Source organism: Polypterus senegalus, chromosome 13 (assembly GCF_016835505.1).
Source record: "Polypterus senegalus isolate Bchr_013 chromosome 13, ASM1683550v1, whole genome shotgun sequence".
NCBI classification, from domain to species: Eukaryota; Metazoa; Chordata; class Cladistia; order Polypteriformes; family Polypteridae; genus Polypterus; species Polypterus senegalus.
Window position 1 is genome coordinate 82,773,980 of NC_053166.1, and position 20,625 is coordinate 82,794,604.

The 20,625-nt window shown below is 39.2% G+C and overlaps 1 protein-coding gene across 2 annotated transcripts; it reads right to left on the reverse strand.

The window, feature by feature from the left end:
* Positions 1–639: 639 nt before the first annotated feature.
* ubl4a (ubiquitin like 4A) lies at positions 640–19,460 on the reverse strand. Of its 2 annotated transcripts, none has more exons than XM_039774634.1 (4): positions 19,270–19,460; positions 12,442–12,547; positions 9,578–9,780; positions 640–1,303 (listed from the first exon to the last, which is right to left on the reverse strand). In XM_039774634.1, exons 1-4 carry the CDS (start codon positions 19,315–19,317, stop codon positions 1,193–1,195), a joined length of 468 nt encoding a protein of 155 aa, XP_039630568.1. In that variant the 5' UTR covers positions 19,318–19,460; the 3' UTR covers positions 640–1,192. The 2 variants fall into 2 exon arrangements, with proteins under 2 accessions (XP_039630568.1, XP_039630567.1); XM_039774633.1 differs by having other exon boundaries at positions 12,442–12,565.
* Positions 19,461–20,625: the final 1,165 nt, after the last annotated feature.

Below are 20,625 nucleotides of genomic sequence, written 5' to 3' on the forward strand. Positions count from 1 at the left end.
TGCTACCAGGAACAGCCTCTGAACGACTAAAGAGGGTTCAGTAATGCAAGTACTTCTAATATTTTAAACATTTCATCAATAAGACTAAATGAAAACGGCTTTTAAATAAGCAATGTATGCAAGGGGAACCTAAATACTGAACACTGCAAGAACAAAGAAAACGCAATTCAAACTCAAGCAGGATGGCTAATGAGAAGCGCATTGTGCCAGATACTGACAGTGACCCTGTCAAGCCCAAAGATTCTTGGTGATGGAGCGAGAAGGTGTGAACCTGAGACTGGACTGGCCACCCTCTACACAAGTGGTCTACAATGATAAAATAACTTGGGTGGGATATTCTGTGTGGTACAGTGAATAAGAATTTGAATAGTACAAGTGAATCTTTGTGAGAGTTAACATTAATGCCAAAGGAAGTTGCGTCTTGGATATATAAACCATATCTCACACACACACCACCACCACCACAAGAACCACCTGGGCCTTTACAGTAAAGCCTAAGAGTGAGCACCGCACAATTACGGTATCCACTTGTCAGGTTGCCAATTCAAGATTGATAGGTTTAGATGATAAAATACTGACATACTAATTTGCTTTTGGATCTCCATATAATCATCTCAGAAAATCAAGAAGTCACTGAAGTTTGAAGTGTTTTGAGAATGGGGCTTTATTTCACTTAAGTCTTTTTCTTCGACCACATAAATTAATTTCAGTTTAACTAAGGGAGAGAAAAACCTTTTTGTATCAAACTCTTTTTTATCATCTGCCTCTATGCCCTTCATTTATTTATAACACAACCATGCCACAAACTATACCTTACACAAAAAACAAAAACAAAAAAAAAAAGAGAAAAATACACATTATATAAAGAAATGAATTCAATAAACTTAAATGCAAGCAGAAGCCATTTGTTAAAAGAGTCTTAAATCAGTATGATGTATGACATGGATATCGTTGTACTGCAGTGCCAAAAAAAAAAAAAGATGCAGCAGGCTGGTGCCGCAGTTCAGTTGATAATTAGGGGTGGCCAGGGTTGGGTAAACACTGTTAATTAATAAAAAAACAAAACAAGGTTATGTCTCATTTCCAGTCCATCCTAGAAAGTCCATAAGTCTGTAAACTGCTGTAACCAATCACCTTCCCTGCTGTACGTAATCCTGCAATTCCATATTCAGGAACACAAATGCTACTGTGTTTAGTCCAAAAAAGACACATTCATGCATTCGACTGCTTCGGGGTGCAGCAGCCGTGTTGCTAGACGTTCAATGTCATCCAAGCTAAGCTGCCGGAGGCTGCATTCATAATCCTGTTGGGGGAGAAAAAGGTAGAAATTCAGAAAGGGAGAACAGGCAGTGTGTAAGAAAAGACAAAGCTCTGCTCACGTTTGTGTCACATGAGGTACAATTAAAACGCTGATCACTTACAAGTTCAGTATGCCAACGGTCATACCTCTAGTCAAACTGTCATGGGGTTAGCTAGTGGTAAGATTATGACAGTAATTCATCTCTCTCTCTCTCTCTATCTTTATATATAATTTGATACTATCCGTATGTATGGTATTCGAATCAATACCTCGACTCAATGCAAGTTAGAACTAGGCAATGGGACTCTGCCTGTGCAGTTACAACATAATGTGGCAAACACGGACGCAATATTGCATGATTGGCTAAGAATGCTCGAATGTTTCAGTGACGCCGCTGGACGGCCGAGTATAGTAAGTCGGTTTTGGTTCGAGCAGAGAACAGTAAGTTCGGTTGGTTTTTGGAACATTGTTTGGTGGGGCGTACTTTCCAGGACTAACATCGCCGACTGACTTAAACCCTTTGACAGCTCCAGAACCAGAATTAATTTATAATGTATTTGCTTGGTACGTCGAAATCAATCTTTGGGCAGTTCAGTTTTGGCATCCATCCTTCTGACATCTATTGGCACAGTGGCCCGACATTTGCGCGCCGACAAAATAGCACCCATTAAAACGCGGCATCAAAATCGTGTCAACAAAATCCCGAAAGTTTCATTAAATGTGAATTACTAGTTTAAAGCATATATAATAATGTTTATTTTAGAAGTCAATATTATGAGACACGGCACGCAGATAGTCCTTAAGATCACGCCCTGCATATGTAGGAAGAATTGCAGCAAGACGTATTGATAGTTGAGCGTATTTAGACTTGCTGGCTGCCTGACTGCTGGTAATTCCGCTTTGTATACGACGCGTTATGCCAACCCTGGAATGAGTTATTTGTTCGCGGCATGCCATCAGCAGTTATAACAGTTATAACCTAGCACATAATGTGTACATAATGCGCACGTACATGTCCCACTCTCTTGGCCTCTCTCGCAAGTTTGTCGGCGCGCATTTGTCGAAAACCAGTTAGCGAGTTTGTCACTGCTCATTTGTCCATCGCGGTTTTGTCGCCGCTTATATGTCTATCACGCTTTTGTCGGTGAACCGCTTCTCACATGAGAATTACTTAATTGATTTATATCGGGTTTTTTTCTATAATTTACTTGAACATTCCATTTGATTTTGCAACTTCTCTCATTGAGCTTTGCATTATAGGTTTCTTGTTTAACTTGCTTAATCAATCAACTCAGTAACAATGTAACTTAGTACTTGACTTAGTATATGTATTTGTTCCAACTCAGTAAGTATGCCTTATTCTTTTTCTTTTTAAAAAGAGATTTTCTCTTTCCTTCATTCTTCATGAGATAAGCAGGCCAGAATGTGATAAATGTTTCTCTAAATATCAACATGCTCTACTAGTGTGTGCGCTCTGATGCCAATGACACCCTCAAAAGTTTATTCTCTAATCTGACGACATGCTTGAACTAGTTACAAGAAACAGGCAAAAGAAATTTTTGGAGCTATTTTAGCAGTGCCCCCAAATACAGCATGGTTAACTGAATAACCAACTAAATGCAGTATGAGGTCAAAACTGAATTAGCAAATTTTTGATTTAAAAATATAAAATTCAATAACTTGACCCTGGAGCAGGGTGGCACCGAGGTGCAATGATAACACAGCTGCTTTGCAACAAAAAGGCCAAGGTTCACAACAACGGTTCCTCCCTAAGTAGAGTTTGCATGTTCTCTCCATGGTTTTCCTCCCACAGTCCACAGGCAAGCTGGTTAAGTGGACTGGCAATGCTAAACTGACCCGAGGGAGAGAATGAGAGTGTGTGTGTGTGTGTGTCTGTGGTCATCCTGCGATGGACTGGCATCCTGTCCAGGGATTGTTACAGCCTTGCAGCCTATACCTGCTGGGATTGACTCCAGCTTTTCTATAACCCAGTTCAGGATAAAGTGGGTTTGGAAGGTGGATGGAAAGATGGACACAGCACTATTGACCCTGCTGCTCTCATATAATGTAAATTTTTTCATGCCTAATGAGATTTAATGTAACATTATATGTACAAATGCAGTAGTTTAAGATGGAAGTCTCAGATGGCATCTTAGTGTATTTCATAGTAGGCCATAATGCCTCAGAACTTACTGTCAATATCGCATGTATATTCTTTTATTTGTTAGATATAAATGGAGAATTTCGAGTTGATAAGAATTTTTGTACCCTAACCCCCTCAAATACATATGGTGGATGGCTTTTTTGTATAAATTTAGAAATTTGCTTAATTATTCCTTAGTTTACAAAACCTTAGTTTTGTATTCCTTAGTACAAAGCTAAAACAAGTTAAAGTAAACATTTTGTGGTTTTCATAAATATATTTCCCACTTATCTATTAAAGAGATATAGTAAAAAGTAAAAGAATTGAACACTGGGCATTCATCTATCAAGTGCGCATTTCTTCACAGAGGAATAACAAGAGCCATGTGATTTGAGTATCTGTTTTAGACATCAGGTTACTGAGTATTAGCTGGACAGTCACGCTTAGATTCCCATCATGTGAACAGACATGAGTGTTTCTTAATAACATAAAATGCGTGATGCAATACTGTAGGGTGGTGGTTAGTGCTGCTGCTGCACAGCTCCACAGGTCTGCCTTGGGGGAGTTTTCATGCTTTCTGATTTCCCTGGGCAATACCGTATCCTCACACATAAAAATGATCACAAATGCCAGTGAACTGGCCTGACGCAAGTGTTAGTGGGTGTGTGTGCAAGAATATTTAGAAGTGCACCTGCCCTCTTTTAAATTATGCTGCTTGGAAACTGCTGCCTTACTGAAGTCATTACACCCCTGCCCTCCGTCCACAATGGTGAAGATATGAGAATAAAGAAAACACAGCACTAAAAGCTTACCATATGACTGTAAATAAAAACAGCTGAAGGAAGTACATGGAAAGCAGAAATGTACATAGCCTGTCTATGTTTCAGGAGAAGAGAATGCATGGACTTAAAGAAACACTCCACCCAAAAATTATACATTTTTTATCTTTGACTTATTCTTTGTTGTTTGTAGTAAAGGATGGGGAAAAACTGCTAATCTCAGGCTTTCATGGAGAATCGGGTGTAAAAAAACCTTGATAAAATAAGCTTCAGTAGGGACAAACTCTGAATAGCAGGAGCAACCGTGTCTCCTTGGGGTGCGTTCAGGCCCCCTCTTCATAACGCGAGCGGCAGAGACGTGAAGTAGCTGGCGCATAACACAGGCTGGGGGGGCAAGCAAAGCGAGCAGGGGGTAAAGCCCCCTAGTGATCCCATAAAATGGAAAAGCAGGTTCCAAAAAGAAATAAATAAATGGGTGGTACACTTAATATAAACATTCAAACATTCATTTGTTTTTTTTTGTTTTTTTTTTTAAACACATTTGTGTTAAATATGAAACCTGACAATATGCAACATTTACTTACATCAATAGTTTTGTTGTTGTTAGTAAAGAAGCCAATGATCTATTTGAAAATAGGAAATTCAAAGTCCACACAAATTATTACTCAATGCAGGACTTTTCCATATTGCACTTTCAATATAGGTAGCGGTCTTTCTTACAGTATGGCAGTGAACTTACACATAAACTATACTTGAAGGACAGAAGTCAGTGCTCCTTTTCTTAACTTTAGATGCAAAAATTTCCAGGATTCAAATTCTATTCGCAGTGGTTGAGCCACATTTCAATGAAGTGATACACATTTAATACTTTAGGTTGGTCTTTATTTTCATAAAAAAATAGTTTATCTTTAAATTCCTTTTTTGCATACCAAGCAACAAATCAACAGCATCTTCATATTTCTCAAAAAAGTCCAACTGGAAATTAATGTGAATGCACTGAAGTGGGAAGGTGAAATGTCACAAGTTAGAGCTACAAAAACTTAGCACAAGAATGCGGCATTTGTGTAATGCTGCTAGCATGGCTGCAACCATGGGACGATGGCAAGTTTGTGACTTATAATGCAATCAATTTGACAGTATAGATGTCACCACCAAACACTTCCAAGATTGTGGATAAAAATCCAACTTGTTGGTGTGTGCTTTATTTTGTTTTTGACCTTGAATAACAGACCTCTGAGCTTTGAATTTCTAAGTAATGATCTTTGTTTAACGTTTGGGTTTTGATGGAAGAGGAGACGGAGTTTGGGTTTTGATTCGATATACAGTAATCCCTCCTCGATCGTGGGGTTGCGTTCCAAAACATCCCACGATAGGTGAAAATCCACGAAGTGGAAACCATATGTGTGTATGGTTATTTTTATATATTTTAAGCCCTTATAAACTCTCCCACACTGTTTATAAATATTACCCGCACAGTTATACAGCCTAAACCCTTTGTATTCTCTTAGATATTAGGTAAGATTCATTGAAATTATGTATGTAAGCACACTGTTTATATACAGTAAAACCTAAATATTATTTTAAAGATATCAAGCATCTCCAATATCACATATGTTATAGACATTACGATAGACAGGCCACCAGCAATAAATACGTACAATGCAAGAAAAACTGTATACATTAAATGTGTGTACAGTGACACTAAACATACATACATGTACTAAGTACTGTAAGTAGAAAATTAATTATGGTTACTCACCAACAATGACACGACGACTTGTCCGATAATGATAAGTTTAATTTTACTGCACAACAAAGGAGAGTGTTACAGCCCTCCTAAAGGAGTCTCTTCAGGCGACTGTGTAGCACCGCCATTGTTCTTCTTCCGGCAGTATTCAATCCAAATCCCTAAAGCAGATTCCATCCGGACTACTGCCTTATTATGTCCACTTACAACTCGCTTTGCGCCCTGGTTAAAAGGATACTGCGGCCGTAGATCTTATATTCTTTTCCTCCTTTTTAAATAAAAAGAATCGTGAACTCACTGATGCCGTAATGGCGTCCTACAGCGGTGTAGCTTTTCCCTTCCTTCAACATATCCAAAACTTTTCCCTTTTCGGCAATCGCTAGCATCTTCCGTTGGCGCTTGGGCACAGCCCCTGAAGCAGTAGCAGATCATTTTGGAGCCATAACAAAGGGCTCGACTACGCACAAAGATGAACACAAAAGTTAACTCTTTACACAGCGAAACACGTTGATGCTGAATGAGTGAGACAAGACTTCCTGTTTAACGCCGCAGAATCGAATTTGGCACTCCGTCGCTGAGTCAGTCAGCACACAGGAACTTAACTGCATGCTCTGATTGGTTAGCTTCTCAGCCATCCGCCAATAGCGTCCCTTGTATGAAATCAACTGGGCAAACCCATTGAGGAAGCATGTATCGGAAGTAAGAAGACCCATTGTCCACAAAACACGCAAAGCAGCGAAAAATCCGCGTTATATATTTAGATTAGCAAAATACCCGCGCTTTGCAGCGTCTAAGTACTGCCTTAAAATTTTTATTAAGAAGAAAATTAAACCTTTTTAAACTGAGGGAAAATATACCAATAATTATTTATTAAAGGATCTCTTTGTATGCCACGTTGTCAGTTCGGCCCTCCGGTTGTAATATGACCAAGCTCTGCGCTGAGCCTACTCTTGAGCATGCAACGTACAGTTGGCCATGTGAAAAGTAATCTTGTCTCAAATCTCACAGCTTGGATTGCTGCTGTCATAATCTGTTTGAGTTTCATGGTTTGTTTCAATTACGTTAGTATTTGCAGGACGTGTTGAAGTGACGTTCGGCATCTGTCAAGCGTTGCAAGCATACAACCGGTTTCATCGATAACTTCACATCCAGCTTTTGAGAGTTTAAACACTCATAAACATCAAAGTGTCCACTACAGAAATTGTCACCTGTGAATCTAAGATGTTTAAGAGGCATTGGCGGTTGTCGAAAGGTGTAAGATATTTGGCCATTTCGGTACACTTGAAAGCGACAACCGAACAATTCAGCAGCAGCCATCAATTCACAAGCAGAACCATAGGTGAAGGGCTTAAGCATTTTACTCTTCTAGTGCTCCTGTGTAGTATAATTATCTCCTGTACCGTCATCAGTCCACACCTTGAACCTGTCCCAGTCATTCGATACATAAGACACGATGTTCCTCCGGATATCAAGAGTGAGCCGGATATGGCCGTGCAATATGTAACACAGAGAATGGAAAAGGCAGGCGCCATCTCCGGGCATGGAAACCACTCGATAAGTGACAGTTCTTTGATCAATGGTGATCACCTCAATAGACATGTTAATGGGGGTATGGTTGGAATGATAAAGGAAATGGGTACCTGAACAATGTAAAGTAAGTCTAAAATACCTACACAATAACTATAATCGTAATAAACGAACAATAACACAACAGAGAAGCCATGGATTAAATAAAAAGGCTGCAGTTCTCAGCAGGGAGACGTGAATCCTGTGGCGAAGCAAGGAAGGGAATGTGGAGACCGGAGCGACAGACGGCCTTATATAGGCAGGTAGCCAACAACGTGGGAGGCATTGGGATGGGGGACCCAACGCCGCCTCACACGGTGACCGAGCTGCAGGCTATAGACGTATATATGTACGTAAGTAGGATTCAGTTAGCGCTAGGAACCCGCGTACCAAATTTCTTGAAGATGGGCCCATAAGTAACAAAGACCGTTGGAAATTACACGTAGAATTTCAAAATGAAACCTGCTTAACTTTTGTAAGTAAGCTGTAAGGAATGAGAATGCTAAATTTCAGCCTTCTACCTACACGGGAAGTTGGAGAATTAGTGACTTTGGAAAGTTCAATATGCCGGCCGACAGTGGTGTCATACCACTGAAATAAGTACGTACATCGGTTTTGGTTAGCGCAGGGAAGCCACCTACCAAATTTCATGAAGATGGGGTCAGCCTTCTACCCACACGGGAAGTTGGAGAATTAGTGACGTTGGAAAGTTCAATATGGCAGCTGACACTGGCGTCATACCACCAAAATAAGTACATACATCGGTTTCGGTTAGCGCAGGGAAGCCGCCTACCAAATTTCGTGAAGATGGGGCCATAGATAAGAAAGTTCAACATGGCGGACGTTGTCAACCGTTATGACCATTAAGTGTAGAATTTCGAAATGAAACCTGCTTAACTTTTGTAAGTAAGCTGTAAGGAATGAGCCTGCCAAATTTCAGCCTTCTACCTACACGGGAACTTAGAGAATTAGTGATGAGCGAGTCAGTGAGTGAGTGAGTCAGTCAGTCAGTGAGGGCTTTGCCTTTTATTAGTATAGATATGCTTACATATAAAATCTGTGACAGAGTGAAGCCGCGAAAGGCGAAGCACGATACAGCGAGGGATTACTGTATTTTATTAATCTCCAAGGGGAAATTGTTTTTTCACATCATCTTTTTTGTTAGAGCACAGGGCCAACCATTGTACAGCATCCCTGGAACATTTTTCAGGTTAAGGGCCTTGCCCAAGGGCCCAACAAAGTAGGACCCCTTCCAGCATTAACAGGATTTGAACCAGCAACTATCCACACACCAGTACAGATTCTTAACCTCAGAGCCACTACTGCCTATAAGACATAGTCCTTCAGGATGCAAACCCTGGGCTCTTAACTCCATGCAGGGGCGCTAGCTCTGCAACACTTTGCTGCTTGGCATTATGTTTCTTTTTTCTGGTCTTTTCTTTAAAATTAGCCTGGCTTTTCCATTAGGCATAACATTTATAAAATAGAAACATGTTTTATGTGACTTTTACACATTTCACTAGTGTGTGTTTTCTGGTCTTATCTGCTTCACATATGATTGTACTATTTATTAAACTTTGTGTCTAATTTATTTTTCTGAAATGAAACTGTGTTTGCACAAAATATATCTTTATAGATTTTTTTTATAAGGAGTCAATCTAGCTGATCATTTTTTGCTGGTCAGCACTCAAGTCAGTTTCAGTTTCTGAGAGCTTACTATATAGAACATTCATCCATCCATCCATCCACTTCCTCAACTGGTTATTTTAGGTTAGCGTTTTAATTTACAAAAGCACAAATATTAGTAAAAATGAAGGACTCCTATGTTTATTTATCAAAGACATAATCAACAACAAAAATAAGTCTTAAATAACTCTACATCTGAAAATTTGACGCACTAGAGCTTTGTCTAAGTGATACTCATGTCTTCAAAATGACCTACAACACTGGATATAAAAAATAAAAAGAAACTAAGTGAAGTTAGTTAAAACCTAACAAGCTTATTAGCTTATTGTGTTTACCCAGCTTCCCTTGTGTTTTACCTTGTGTAGCTGTTCTAAGACCTTGGTAGCATCTGCAGGACTAAAGTGCTTATTGATAACTGCTGGAAGGCTGTGCCAAACTGAACTTGGGCTTGATGTCAGGGGTTGATCGTCTTCTGGGGATGGCTTCTCTGCAGAGGGTTTTATCACAAGGTTTAACTTTGAATCTTGCCCAATGGCATAATCTGAAAGTCTGTGTTCATCTACAAAACAGAAATAAGTGCATTTATATAAAAAAGCTATGAAACCAGATTCACTTAAAGATAAAACAACATTTCTCTACATCAGGTAACATCAAGAAAGAATATGATAAAATGTTTTCCATCCATCCATTATCCAACCCGCTATATCCTATCTACAGGGTCACGGGGGGTCTGCTGGAGCCAAACCCAGCCAACACAGGGTGCAAGTCAGGAAACAAACCCGGGCAGGGCGTCAGCCCACCACAGGGCACACACACAAACCCACACACCAAGCACACACTAGGGACAATTTAGAATTGCCAATGCACCTAACCTGCATGTCTTTAGATTGTGGGAGGAAACCGGAGTACCCGGTGGAAACCCACGCAGACACGGGGAGAACATGCAAACTCCACGCAAGGAGGACCCAGGAAGCGAACCCAAGTCTCCTAACTGCGAGGCTGCAGCACTACCCACTGCGCCACCGTGCCATAAAATGTTTTATTAATTTCATTTTAAGGATTATTCTGAACGTCCAACACATTAAATTCCTAATTCACATATTGTTATACAAGTGACACTCCCTTCCATATTATTTGACAAATTTATGCATTCCTCCATTTTGGAACCTGCTTATTCCATTACAGAACTGCAGGGAGCCAGATACCTATTATGGGCTGCACTAGTAGTAAAGCATGGCCAAATCTTGATATGACTTACTCAACTATCCTGGCAAAATGGGAGTGAAGCCAGATTGGGAAAACTGTAACTTAGTCACCTGACGCATGAAGCAACATGTATGAATTTGACCTCAAGCTGCTTTACCCAGGATTCCTACCAGTTAGTTGTACCAATAGTTACTTCTCTTATGCATCAATATCAAGAATCATAAAAATGGCACAAAATAATAAAAAAAGTAGGACTAAATGCTTACCTAATATTAGAGAATTAAAAAGAAACATACAGTGGGGAAAATAAGTATTGAATGCGTCAACGTTTTTCTCAGCAAATATTTCTAATGGGGCTGCTGCCTCGCAGTTAGGAGACCCGGGTTCGCTTCCTGGGTCCTCCCTGCGTGGAGTTTGCATGTTCTCCCCGTGTCTGCGTGGGTTTCCTCTGGGCGCTCCGGTTTCCTCCAACTGTCCAAAGACATGCAGGTTAGGTGGATTGGCGATTCTACATTGGCCCTAGTGTGTGCTTGTTGTGTGGGTGTGTTTGTGTGTGTCCTGTGGTGGGTTGGCACCCTGCCCAGGATTGGTTCCTGCCTTGTGCCCTGTCTTGGCTGGGATTGGCTCCAGCAGACCCCCGTGACCCAGTGTTTGGGTTCAGCGGGTTGGAAAATGGATGGATGGATGTCTTCAAATCTTCATGGTTCTGGGGGCCTCTTCTATGAACTCTGATCTTTCCATAGATTTTCAACTGGATTCAAATTGGGTGATCGACTGGGCCATTCTAGTAGCTTTATTGTCTTTCTCTGAAACCAACTGAGAGTTTCCTTTGGTATATGTTTGGAATCATTGCCTTGCTGAAATGACCACCCTTGTTCCATCTTCAGCAGTAGGTGGCAGTAGATTCTTATCAAGAATGTCCTGGTATATTTCTCCATTTATCCTTTCTTCAATTATACAAAGTCTGTCAGTAGCATATGCTGAAAAACAGCCCCACACCATGATGCTCCCACCTCCAAACTTCACTGTTGGTATGGTGTTTTTGGGGTGATGTGCAGTGCCACTTCTCCTCCAAACAATGGTGTGTACAATGACATCCAACGAGATCAATTTTGGTCTCATCTGACTAGACTATATTCTCCCAGTATTTCATTGCTTGTCCAAATAATGTGTAGCAGAGTCTTGCGCAGTGAGCATGCATAGAGGCCATGGCGGTTGAGTGCATTACTTATTGTTTTCTTTGAATAAACTGTACCTGCTAATTCCAGGTCTTTCTGAAGCTCTCTGTGAGTGGTCCTTGGCTTTTGGACAACTCTTCTGGTTATTATTTTGATTCCTCTGTCAGAAATATTGCGAGGAGAACCTGGTTGTGGCCAGTTTACGGTGAAATGTTCTTTCCACTTCCGGATTACGGCCCCAATGGTGCTCACTGGAACACTCAGAAGTTTAGAAATACATCTGTAACCAGTGCCATCAGTATGTTTTGCAATGGTAAGGTTGTGAAAGTCTTGAGAGAGCTCTTTGCTTTTATCCATCATGAGATGCTTTTTGAGTGACACCTTGGTAATGAGAAACCTTTTTATAGGCCATCAATTAGAATTAAACCAGCTGATATTAATTTGCACTGACAAGGGGGAGGATTGCTTTCTAAACACTGACAGATTTCAGCTGGTTTCTTGGCTTTCCATGCCTTTTTGCACCTCCTTTTCCTCATGTGTTCAATACTTTTTCCCTGTGTCGTTCCACTTTATTACACATAATTTATGGATTTATTTGCTTAGATTTCTTTGTATGTGTGGATTACTTGGGTTGTTATTGACATCTGCTGGAAATTTCATGTCAATAACTCCATTAGAAAAATATTTACTGAGAAAAACGTTGATGCATTCGATATTTATTTTCCCTGCTGTACTATGGAAGAAACAGTTCAACGTCCCTCTGTTTTCAGTGCTGTAACCTGGCAAGCCCTTCTACACAACGAGCCTTTAGCACTATCCAATGTCACATACAGTACCTGATAATGCCTTTCCTTTGTAGAGGAGCCTCTGTTGAAGTACAGGAATGTTTAATCTTTCGGACACCAAGTGTTTTACATTCAGGATGGTCTCATTTTCTGATACCTGTGAAAATATGCATATCTAGGAATTATAAGAAATATTGTGAATTTAAAAAATTGATTACGATTAACCTCTAAGACAACACTGTAGGCTCCGTTTGGTCTAGCCACTTTGCTCTTTCATTTGAATAATATTTTGGACAATTCTAGAAATATACTGCTGGTCATATTCAGATACACTGTGTAAACTGTATTGCTTTTTATTTAAAAATGTATGATTTTTCAATTTCTAAAGCAAATTTTATAGGAGAAATGTGTCAAATGCAAAAAACAATTTACAGGATATCCTTTTGATAAGGGAAGATGTTTAAAGATTTTTATGCTTTCTTGAAAGTGCCTGGTAGTCAACTAAAGAAGGAGAGTTACTGTACTATTGAGTGTGTAGAAATAGCTGTGGGATCTGAGAAACACAGGCAATTAAAAAGTAGGAATATAAATATCGACTATACCGGTAATGAATTATACATTCGAATATTCTTACAATTGATTATTAAAAAAAACCAAAGGATATGAGAAACATAGGCAATTAAAAAGTAGGAATATAAATAGTGACTATACTGGTAATGAATTATACTGCCGAATATTCTCACAATTGATTATAAAAAAAACAAAGAAACAGTGCTTTATTTATGGCGTTACTTAAAAAGTAACAATTTTCATTCTTCTGTATTAAAAGTGTAAATATTACCACATACTGACTATAGAAGAAACAAGTGCATACAATTAAATGAATATCCCAGTAGTACAAGCCTAGTCAGCCCAGCATTTCTGTGTATCAGGTGACACTATTTCTTGGGCCGTTACCTGCTCAGGCATCTTGCTATGTTCTGGGAGTCTCTGGGCATCAACCCACTGTATCCTGGGCTGCTACTGGTTTACTCTTTCTTGTCCTGTCCCTCTTTCCTTGCCATCCACTACAGACATACCTTCTAAAGTTTCTTTGTTTACCTTCTCATAACCTTTGCAAGCAACAGTCCAAAAGTCATTTAGAGCACCCCCTACCACATACACATCTAATGCAAGTCTCATCCTTCAGTCACTGCCATGCAAGCTTCTTTTCCCAACTGTAGCCCTCTTGTATACTGACCCATCTTTGAAGGCCTAGCCACAAGTATTGTAGGTTTTTTGATATTTGCGGGTAACATTTAGGGTGGCACAGTGGTAGTGCTGCCGCCTTCCGGTAAGAAGACAGGAATTCACGTTCCAGGTCCTCTCTGCATGAAGTTTGCATGTTCTCCCCTTGTCTGTGAGGGTTTCCTCTGAGTGCACTGCTTTCCTTCAGCTGTCCAAAGACATATAGGATAGGCAAAACTAAACTGGCCTTACTGTGTGTGTTTGGTTGCGCGTATGTGTATTTGTTCACCCTCTGATGGACTCGCACCATCCTTGCACTCTATGCTAGTTGAGACAGGCTCTAGCTCCCAACCCCCAGCCCCATCATAACTCTGGTCTGAATTAAAGGATTAGAGAATGACATGAAATGATAACATTGAAATATGCTGGATTTCCTCATAATAAATTGTCCTCTAGAGCTTTTGATCTGACAAGTTTTGCTACTCCTACTTTTCCACCCATTAATTGCATTGGATTAATTTTTACAATAACTGTAACCAATAACTTTTAACCCTGATAATTAGGGTTGTGGACAACTCAGATTCATGCCAAGATGTGGATTTTACTACCAAAAAAAAAAAAAAAAAGAGAAAACTTTTAATGGAAAAAATCGTGTTGCATTCAAAGCTGACAAGTGTAAAAAAATTAAAAATTATTGAACAGTAATCTTCAGTTGTCTCAATTTTAAAGAAACCGACTACTTTTTTAATAAGGGAACAGATTCCCAAAAAGACCAACTTGCCCTACCTCTCTCTCATTATGTTACAATAATTTGGGAATAGCTGAATAAGTGAGCATGCTACTTTGGGTCACATCAGAAGGACAGTGCTACTCAGTAAATCACAATGTGGTGAAACATCTAATCCATTATTTTTAACTGATTATTTTAGTTAATACCAGCCTCTGGTATTCAGTTGCATCCCTTTAGATGTCATTCTTTACAAACAGCCACGGAACACATAATGGCTACAAGTCTCAAAAAATTGACCAAATGTTGATAGAGTCTGTAGATAGATGAGTCAGGCTACTCACAAACCACCCCTCCAGACACATATGACAAATCACACATGGAAATGCAAGAAGCAGCTAATCAGTCACGTCTGAAGTCTTACACCAGTGGTTCCCAAACTTTTACTTTTTTTTTTTTTTTAAACACTGTGTAAGCCCACCTTGAAGCTATCCTGTCCTACAGATTTTCAATAGGAATTTGTTAGATTCATTATGAAAAACCTTTGTCAATATTCACAATGATACGGCAGATAAACATAAAATTGTAAAAGGAATGGGGTTGGACATAATGAATAGGCACCACCTAAAAAGTCTCCTTCTATCAGTACAGAATCAAAGTAATGTTCATTATGGGGAAACAAAGAAAGTAAATAAATAAAATATATATAATACGGGTGTACTCACTTTTGTGAGTACACACACACACACACACACACACACACACAGGGTGAGTCAAAGTATGTGAACATTTGAATGCTGGAAACAATTTATTCACAAAACATACTTCATATGTACAAGATAATTTACATAAATGTCTCTACCTGTTCACCATCATGTTCAACACACAAAAACCAAAGAGCAACAGTACCATTTAAAGACTGGACACACATTTCGCAGGGAATAGATGATGCCACAGTCCATATTCTATCCTTCAGGTCACTGATATCACAAAATTTCCTGCTATACACATGTTCCTTCACCATACCCCATAACCAGAAATCACAGGGTGCCATGACTTTTGCGTCAGTTTTAACCCACCATACACTTCAATGAATTTTACTGTTCATTTAGGGTGGTTTGTTTGTTCACAACCAGTATAAAAATCCTAAATGGCATCTTTTTTCAGCTCAGAAATTTGAAGGGTTTTAGAAAAGTGAACGAACATTAGAAAAAGTAACTATTTTCCAATGTCATCATTTTGAACAGCTGCACATTTTGAACACTGCCAAGTCTTTTGCGTCAGTATGACCCATTATTGACTTTACTGGCTTTTCTGCTGGATTTAGGGTGTTTTGTTTGTTCACAACCCATAAAACATCGTAAATGTAATCAAGTTTGGATAATTAATACTACAGGTTAAGACAGTAAGTTAATATAAACTAATTTTGTGGTGAAAATGTTGATGCCCAGGGCAGCTAAAAGAGAGTGTCAGATACAGATATAGAAGATGCCACGGCAGGTGAACTAAAATAATTTCAAACAAACACCGCCACTCACCAACAGCACTACATATATCAAAATACTCGAAAGGGCAAGTTTCCGAAGTGCAAAGCACATGTTAGTGTTGAATGATGGATAGATAAACTCGTAAAAAAACAGATGGGAAAACTGATATAAGCCATATTATATGATTTATTAAGCACAGCTTCCTGATAGAAAGTATGAATGCAGTGAGGGGGCAGGTCACCCCATAGCAGCTTCTGAAGAGACTTTGTAGTAGGATCATCATTGCATACTCCATTTGTTTTATTGCCATTTTGATGTCACTTTAATGTGTCCATCTTCTGAAATAACAAAACGTCTACTATATTGATCCTAAATTGTATTCACACTAAAACTAAGAACGGGTGCCACCAAATGTGTTTGTGTACAACCACCGGTGTTTTGTCATTTGTAGATGGTGCATACACTGAGTCACAACACCCAGTTTTGAAAAATGAAATCACAGAATGAAGCTAATCATAAATTTAATGCATACCTTCACATATAAAATGGTATGGATTAAATATATAATCTCTCACAATTCAAGGGGCCAGTCCCAATAAGTAAAATAAGCTTTTCCAGAGGCAGCAAAACTGATAAACTCCAAAAATGTTATTGCTTTCTTTATATGCATGTTTAATTCTATGTAACATTTCACTTTACATATTCAGATCAGGTAGGTCATCACTCCTCCCAGTCACACCACTCCAGGTTTCCCCCTCACTTTGCATGCAAGTCCCCCAAGACAGACTAGAGAGCTGCTACATGGTACCCCTGCAGAGCCTGGTATCTAATGTCACTGTAAATGCAGAATAATCCGAATTGTTGTTTGGTACATACACACAAACAGTCAATGTTCTTCCCTAGACAGCACATTAACTGGGCACCCTCATCATATTCCAATGACAAGACACCCATCTGGGGTGAGTGCAAGTATTCCCACACTAATCTGAGGCAACTCCTGCTGAACAACAGAGAAAGAGAGGCCAGTCTTGATCGCCAGGTATGGTCCCAAAGCCAATGCTATGTGTACAAGTGAGTCAAACTACATTGAGCAGGCATTTTGCAAGCTGCCCCATGAGTCCTAACCTTCTCTGCCAGAAGACTTGCACTCTATGTCCCAGTTTCCAGTTCATCAAACAAACAACCACCTTTACAAAAATCACATCCATATCCATTTCTTTTAAATCCTAATAATAAGTTCGGGGCAGAAAAACACTAGGGGCAAGCATCATGATTCATCTGTTCTGCACTGATGACAAGCAAACATAAGAATTGTTGCGAATCAGAATGTGTGTGTCTGGTGGAAAGTCTAAAGTATTGCTTTTAATAATGGAAACCAGAGAGTTTATTTAAATGAAAAACACTAATATTACATAGTCACTAGGCATTAAAACATGAAACAAAAGCCATAAATCCAGCTCAATATGTCCACTTCAAGGCAGAGAAATCTTGAGCATATGTATTTACATTCGGAGATGGTGCTTATAAAAAAAACTGTTTCCACAAGGACAAATACCATTTTTCTAAGATGCTACAATGTTTTTAAAAATAGCCAGGAGTCCTTGTCATTGTAGTGAAATGATTTTTGTCTACTCCTGGAGGTAGAATTATCGGCAATTAACTTGCTCTAAGCTAACCCTGCAAACTTAGTTTGATAGCGGTTCCTGGGGTATTGGTCATATCTTTTTTTTTTTTTTTTAGTAATTAACCTTTCCCTCTGTTCTCTAAGCATTTAAACATTCAGACTGTCACCGGTACCAATAGAATGCACAGCCATGAAAGTAACAGTTCAAAAACATTCAGTTTTGTATCCAAGAATAACCTGAGCAGGAATACACAAAAAAGAGAAAAGGTTTTAGCGCAGTTTTCAGCAAAACTGGTGGCTTTCAGACCGACCCGTTTCCTTATTTGAAGTAAAATGTTTAAAAATAAATTAGCTCAAATGTTCATAAAACTCCACAACCATCTTTCTCCCAGGTACTTTAAGTTAGCTTAAGGAGTCATCAAAATCAGCATCCTAGAAAACCTGTGTGTGACTCTTACCATTGCAAACCTTTGAGACAGTAAAGATCCTGAGGGTCCAGTCCCCTCACTGTTTCAAACCTTTGACAGACATTCACCTAGTTTTGTGATTCTTACACAACATCTATTTCGGAGGTTCCATTCATCATCATAACTTGTAGGTCAAAGGTTAAGAGCTAAAGCGGACTCTCTCTGGCCTCTCTGTGTTTTGTTCTGTCCTTTCAGTCCACTTCTTTGTTTTCCTAGTGCTATACGCGTTATTCTTGCTATCAGGTGATTTCTAAGCTCCTCCTAGTATACCTATGCTAGTTTCTCATTTCACCTCATACTTAATTTTTATTTTACTTGGAGTTTGTTAATTAGATACTGCAAGGTGAGCGTCTTTTGATCAATAAAACTTTTTTTGAGGTCTCCAAATGTTAATAGTTCTATTAAACAAGACTATCTGATTGATTCAACCTTTGATTTTCCTCTTTTTTCCATTCAGCACTCTTGTGATTTTAATTTATATGTGGGAAAATTAGCAAAAATATGTGCTCATGCGTTATTACGGAATACTTAGTTCTTTCATACTTCTGAAAAAAGTTTGATTACAGTTACACATGAAGTTGTAAAGAAAGTTGGGCTAGTTTGCGTGTTGATGTCTGAATAACTGTGTTCAAACTCGGGTTAACTTAAAGCTTGGACAATAAGTAACCCAGAAAATGTAAGGTAAGGCAAAGGATGTTTGCTACTGTTCAGTTGTAAGAACTGCACTGCAAATTATAAGGGTTGAATTCGTCACCGGGAATTTACACTTTGGGAAATCGGATTAGACTCATTTTTTGAAGGCAGGAAATGCGTTTTAAAAAAAAAGTATCAGCCGGGAGTGAGCCAAGCTGTTAGGAGTGAAGCGAACCCAAATCACCGCTCAAAACTGACCGACTCACACAATACGCATCTCTCGATACAAACACGATATAAAGTTTCTAACTGCGGAGGTCAAATGCCTTCCCGTTTCGCTTGCAATGCAGTACAAACTGGAAATATATGGAAGTGACTGTTTTTAAATGAAAGGTGAAGATCTGTAAAACGGCGAACCCACGACTAAAATGTGCGCCGGTCAATCTTAATTAAAACGTCCTTACCACTATTTAAACAGATGTTTCAGGAAATTAATTCGTTCCCAATGAATCTTCCTTAAGTTGTTAATCTACCAGTCATAAAGTTGAATTCAGCATTCACTGTCTAACATACAGAAATGCAATAAATGTGAACGCTCATCATCGTTGATCGGCGGCCTTTCAATCCCCGGTGTTTCCTGACCCTTCCACGGCACATGTAACGATTTATGATGCGGTTACATCAATTCTTTCTCAAGGTCTCGATTTCGCTTACCTGTAAACAACACTCCTTCCCCTGGAGTGGCTTCACTGTTAGCAGCATATCTAAAAAGAAGCAAGTTCAAGTCAATGCTCAGAATTGATTCAGAAATATATATGTATGTACAGTTCAAACGTTTTCCGCCACTTCACCAGCCGCCCGCATGAATCGGTGCGCGGCTCCTTTAAATTACTCCTTAAAAATGGAAGTGGGTAACTTTACATTCGAGAGCGACGATGGACTCTAGAGGGCGCTCTTTAACCAATTACTTTTCAAAAAAGAAAAGTAGCAAGTATCCTTCGCTGCCAACACTGGATGGGGCAGGACTGTATGTCTGACTGTAATGATATAAGGAACGTCTGATTTTAGATGTCTATATGCTGTAATACTGATTTAGCAAATAATATTTAAAAAAAACATGTATTACGCTATCGGTCCCATGATGGACTGTTTTTTGCTTAAGCCCAATTCTTCTCAATCGAACTCCCAATCCCCACAATATAATGGATTTAGAAAACAGCAGTAAATCTTGAAATAAATAAATAAAGCTATTCAGTACACCCGTCATTTAGGGACCGAGGAACGAGTCAGATACAAAACGCTAGCCACTTCCACTGGATCGGGGGCAAGAGAGTTGGTGTTCTCGTTAGCAACGCTATAAAGCCATGCCAAAAAATTAAATCTCCAGTCTTTAAAATATGGTGGGCTACCTAGCACGACACTCACAGATTTAGACAGGTAGAACTTAGACTGAGTTATTATATGCAGAGCTGGTTCTTTTAAAATCACGAGCCGTTGTTATTTCACAAATCTGCTACCATCTGTTCATGGTTATTTAATATGTGGAGCCTGTTACGGGTCTAAATGGAGCTTCCTTTAAAACGTGGATGGGTCTTTCAGGAACCAAAAATGGTTTCCCTTTGGCATCGCTCTGTAGAACTTCCCTGGCACCTTTATTTTTAAGAGTGTACCTCAAATCTTGATCCGACACTGAAATTGGCTTCTGTACAATTTAGATTAATTGTTCAGTGACACTACTGTCTTCTCCTATAATATTTCCAAGGGCTACTTATGGAAGGCCCTTTTAATTGCCATTATTTGTTTAGGTGGGTGGTCGGTGAGAGAGACAGGGGCAACCTTTGCTGAGGTGACTGTATTAGCAGTATGTCAGGTATAAGATCAGTGTGCTGATTTGTCTCTTTTATGTACTTTTAAAGTTAAAAACTTTCTATTATTTTCTTGTATAGTTACATACGCAACATCTATCTCTTTAAAAAGTAATACCTTGTTATTTCATATCATTTATATATTCCAGTCTTCTTAATATCCTGCTAAAGTATATGTGCAAATTGAATTAGATTTGCATTTCAT

What these genes read in the sequence shown, in the direction of transcription:
- ubl4a (XM_039774633.1), bottom strand. Translation starts at nt 19,317, where the DNA reads ATGCTGCTAACAGTGAAGCCACTCCAGGGGAAGGAGTGTTGTTTACAG. An exon ending in GGAAGGAGTGTTGTTTACAG is followed by an intron (nt 12,566 to 19,269) that starts GTAAGCGAAATC and finishes TATAATTCCTAG; the next exon opens with ATATGCATATTTTCACAGGT. An exon ending in TCTTAGAACAGCTACACAAG is followed by an intron (nt 1,304 to 9,577) that starts GTAAAACACAAG and finishes CTCCCCCAACAG; the next exon opens with GATTATGAATGCAGCCTCCG.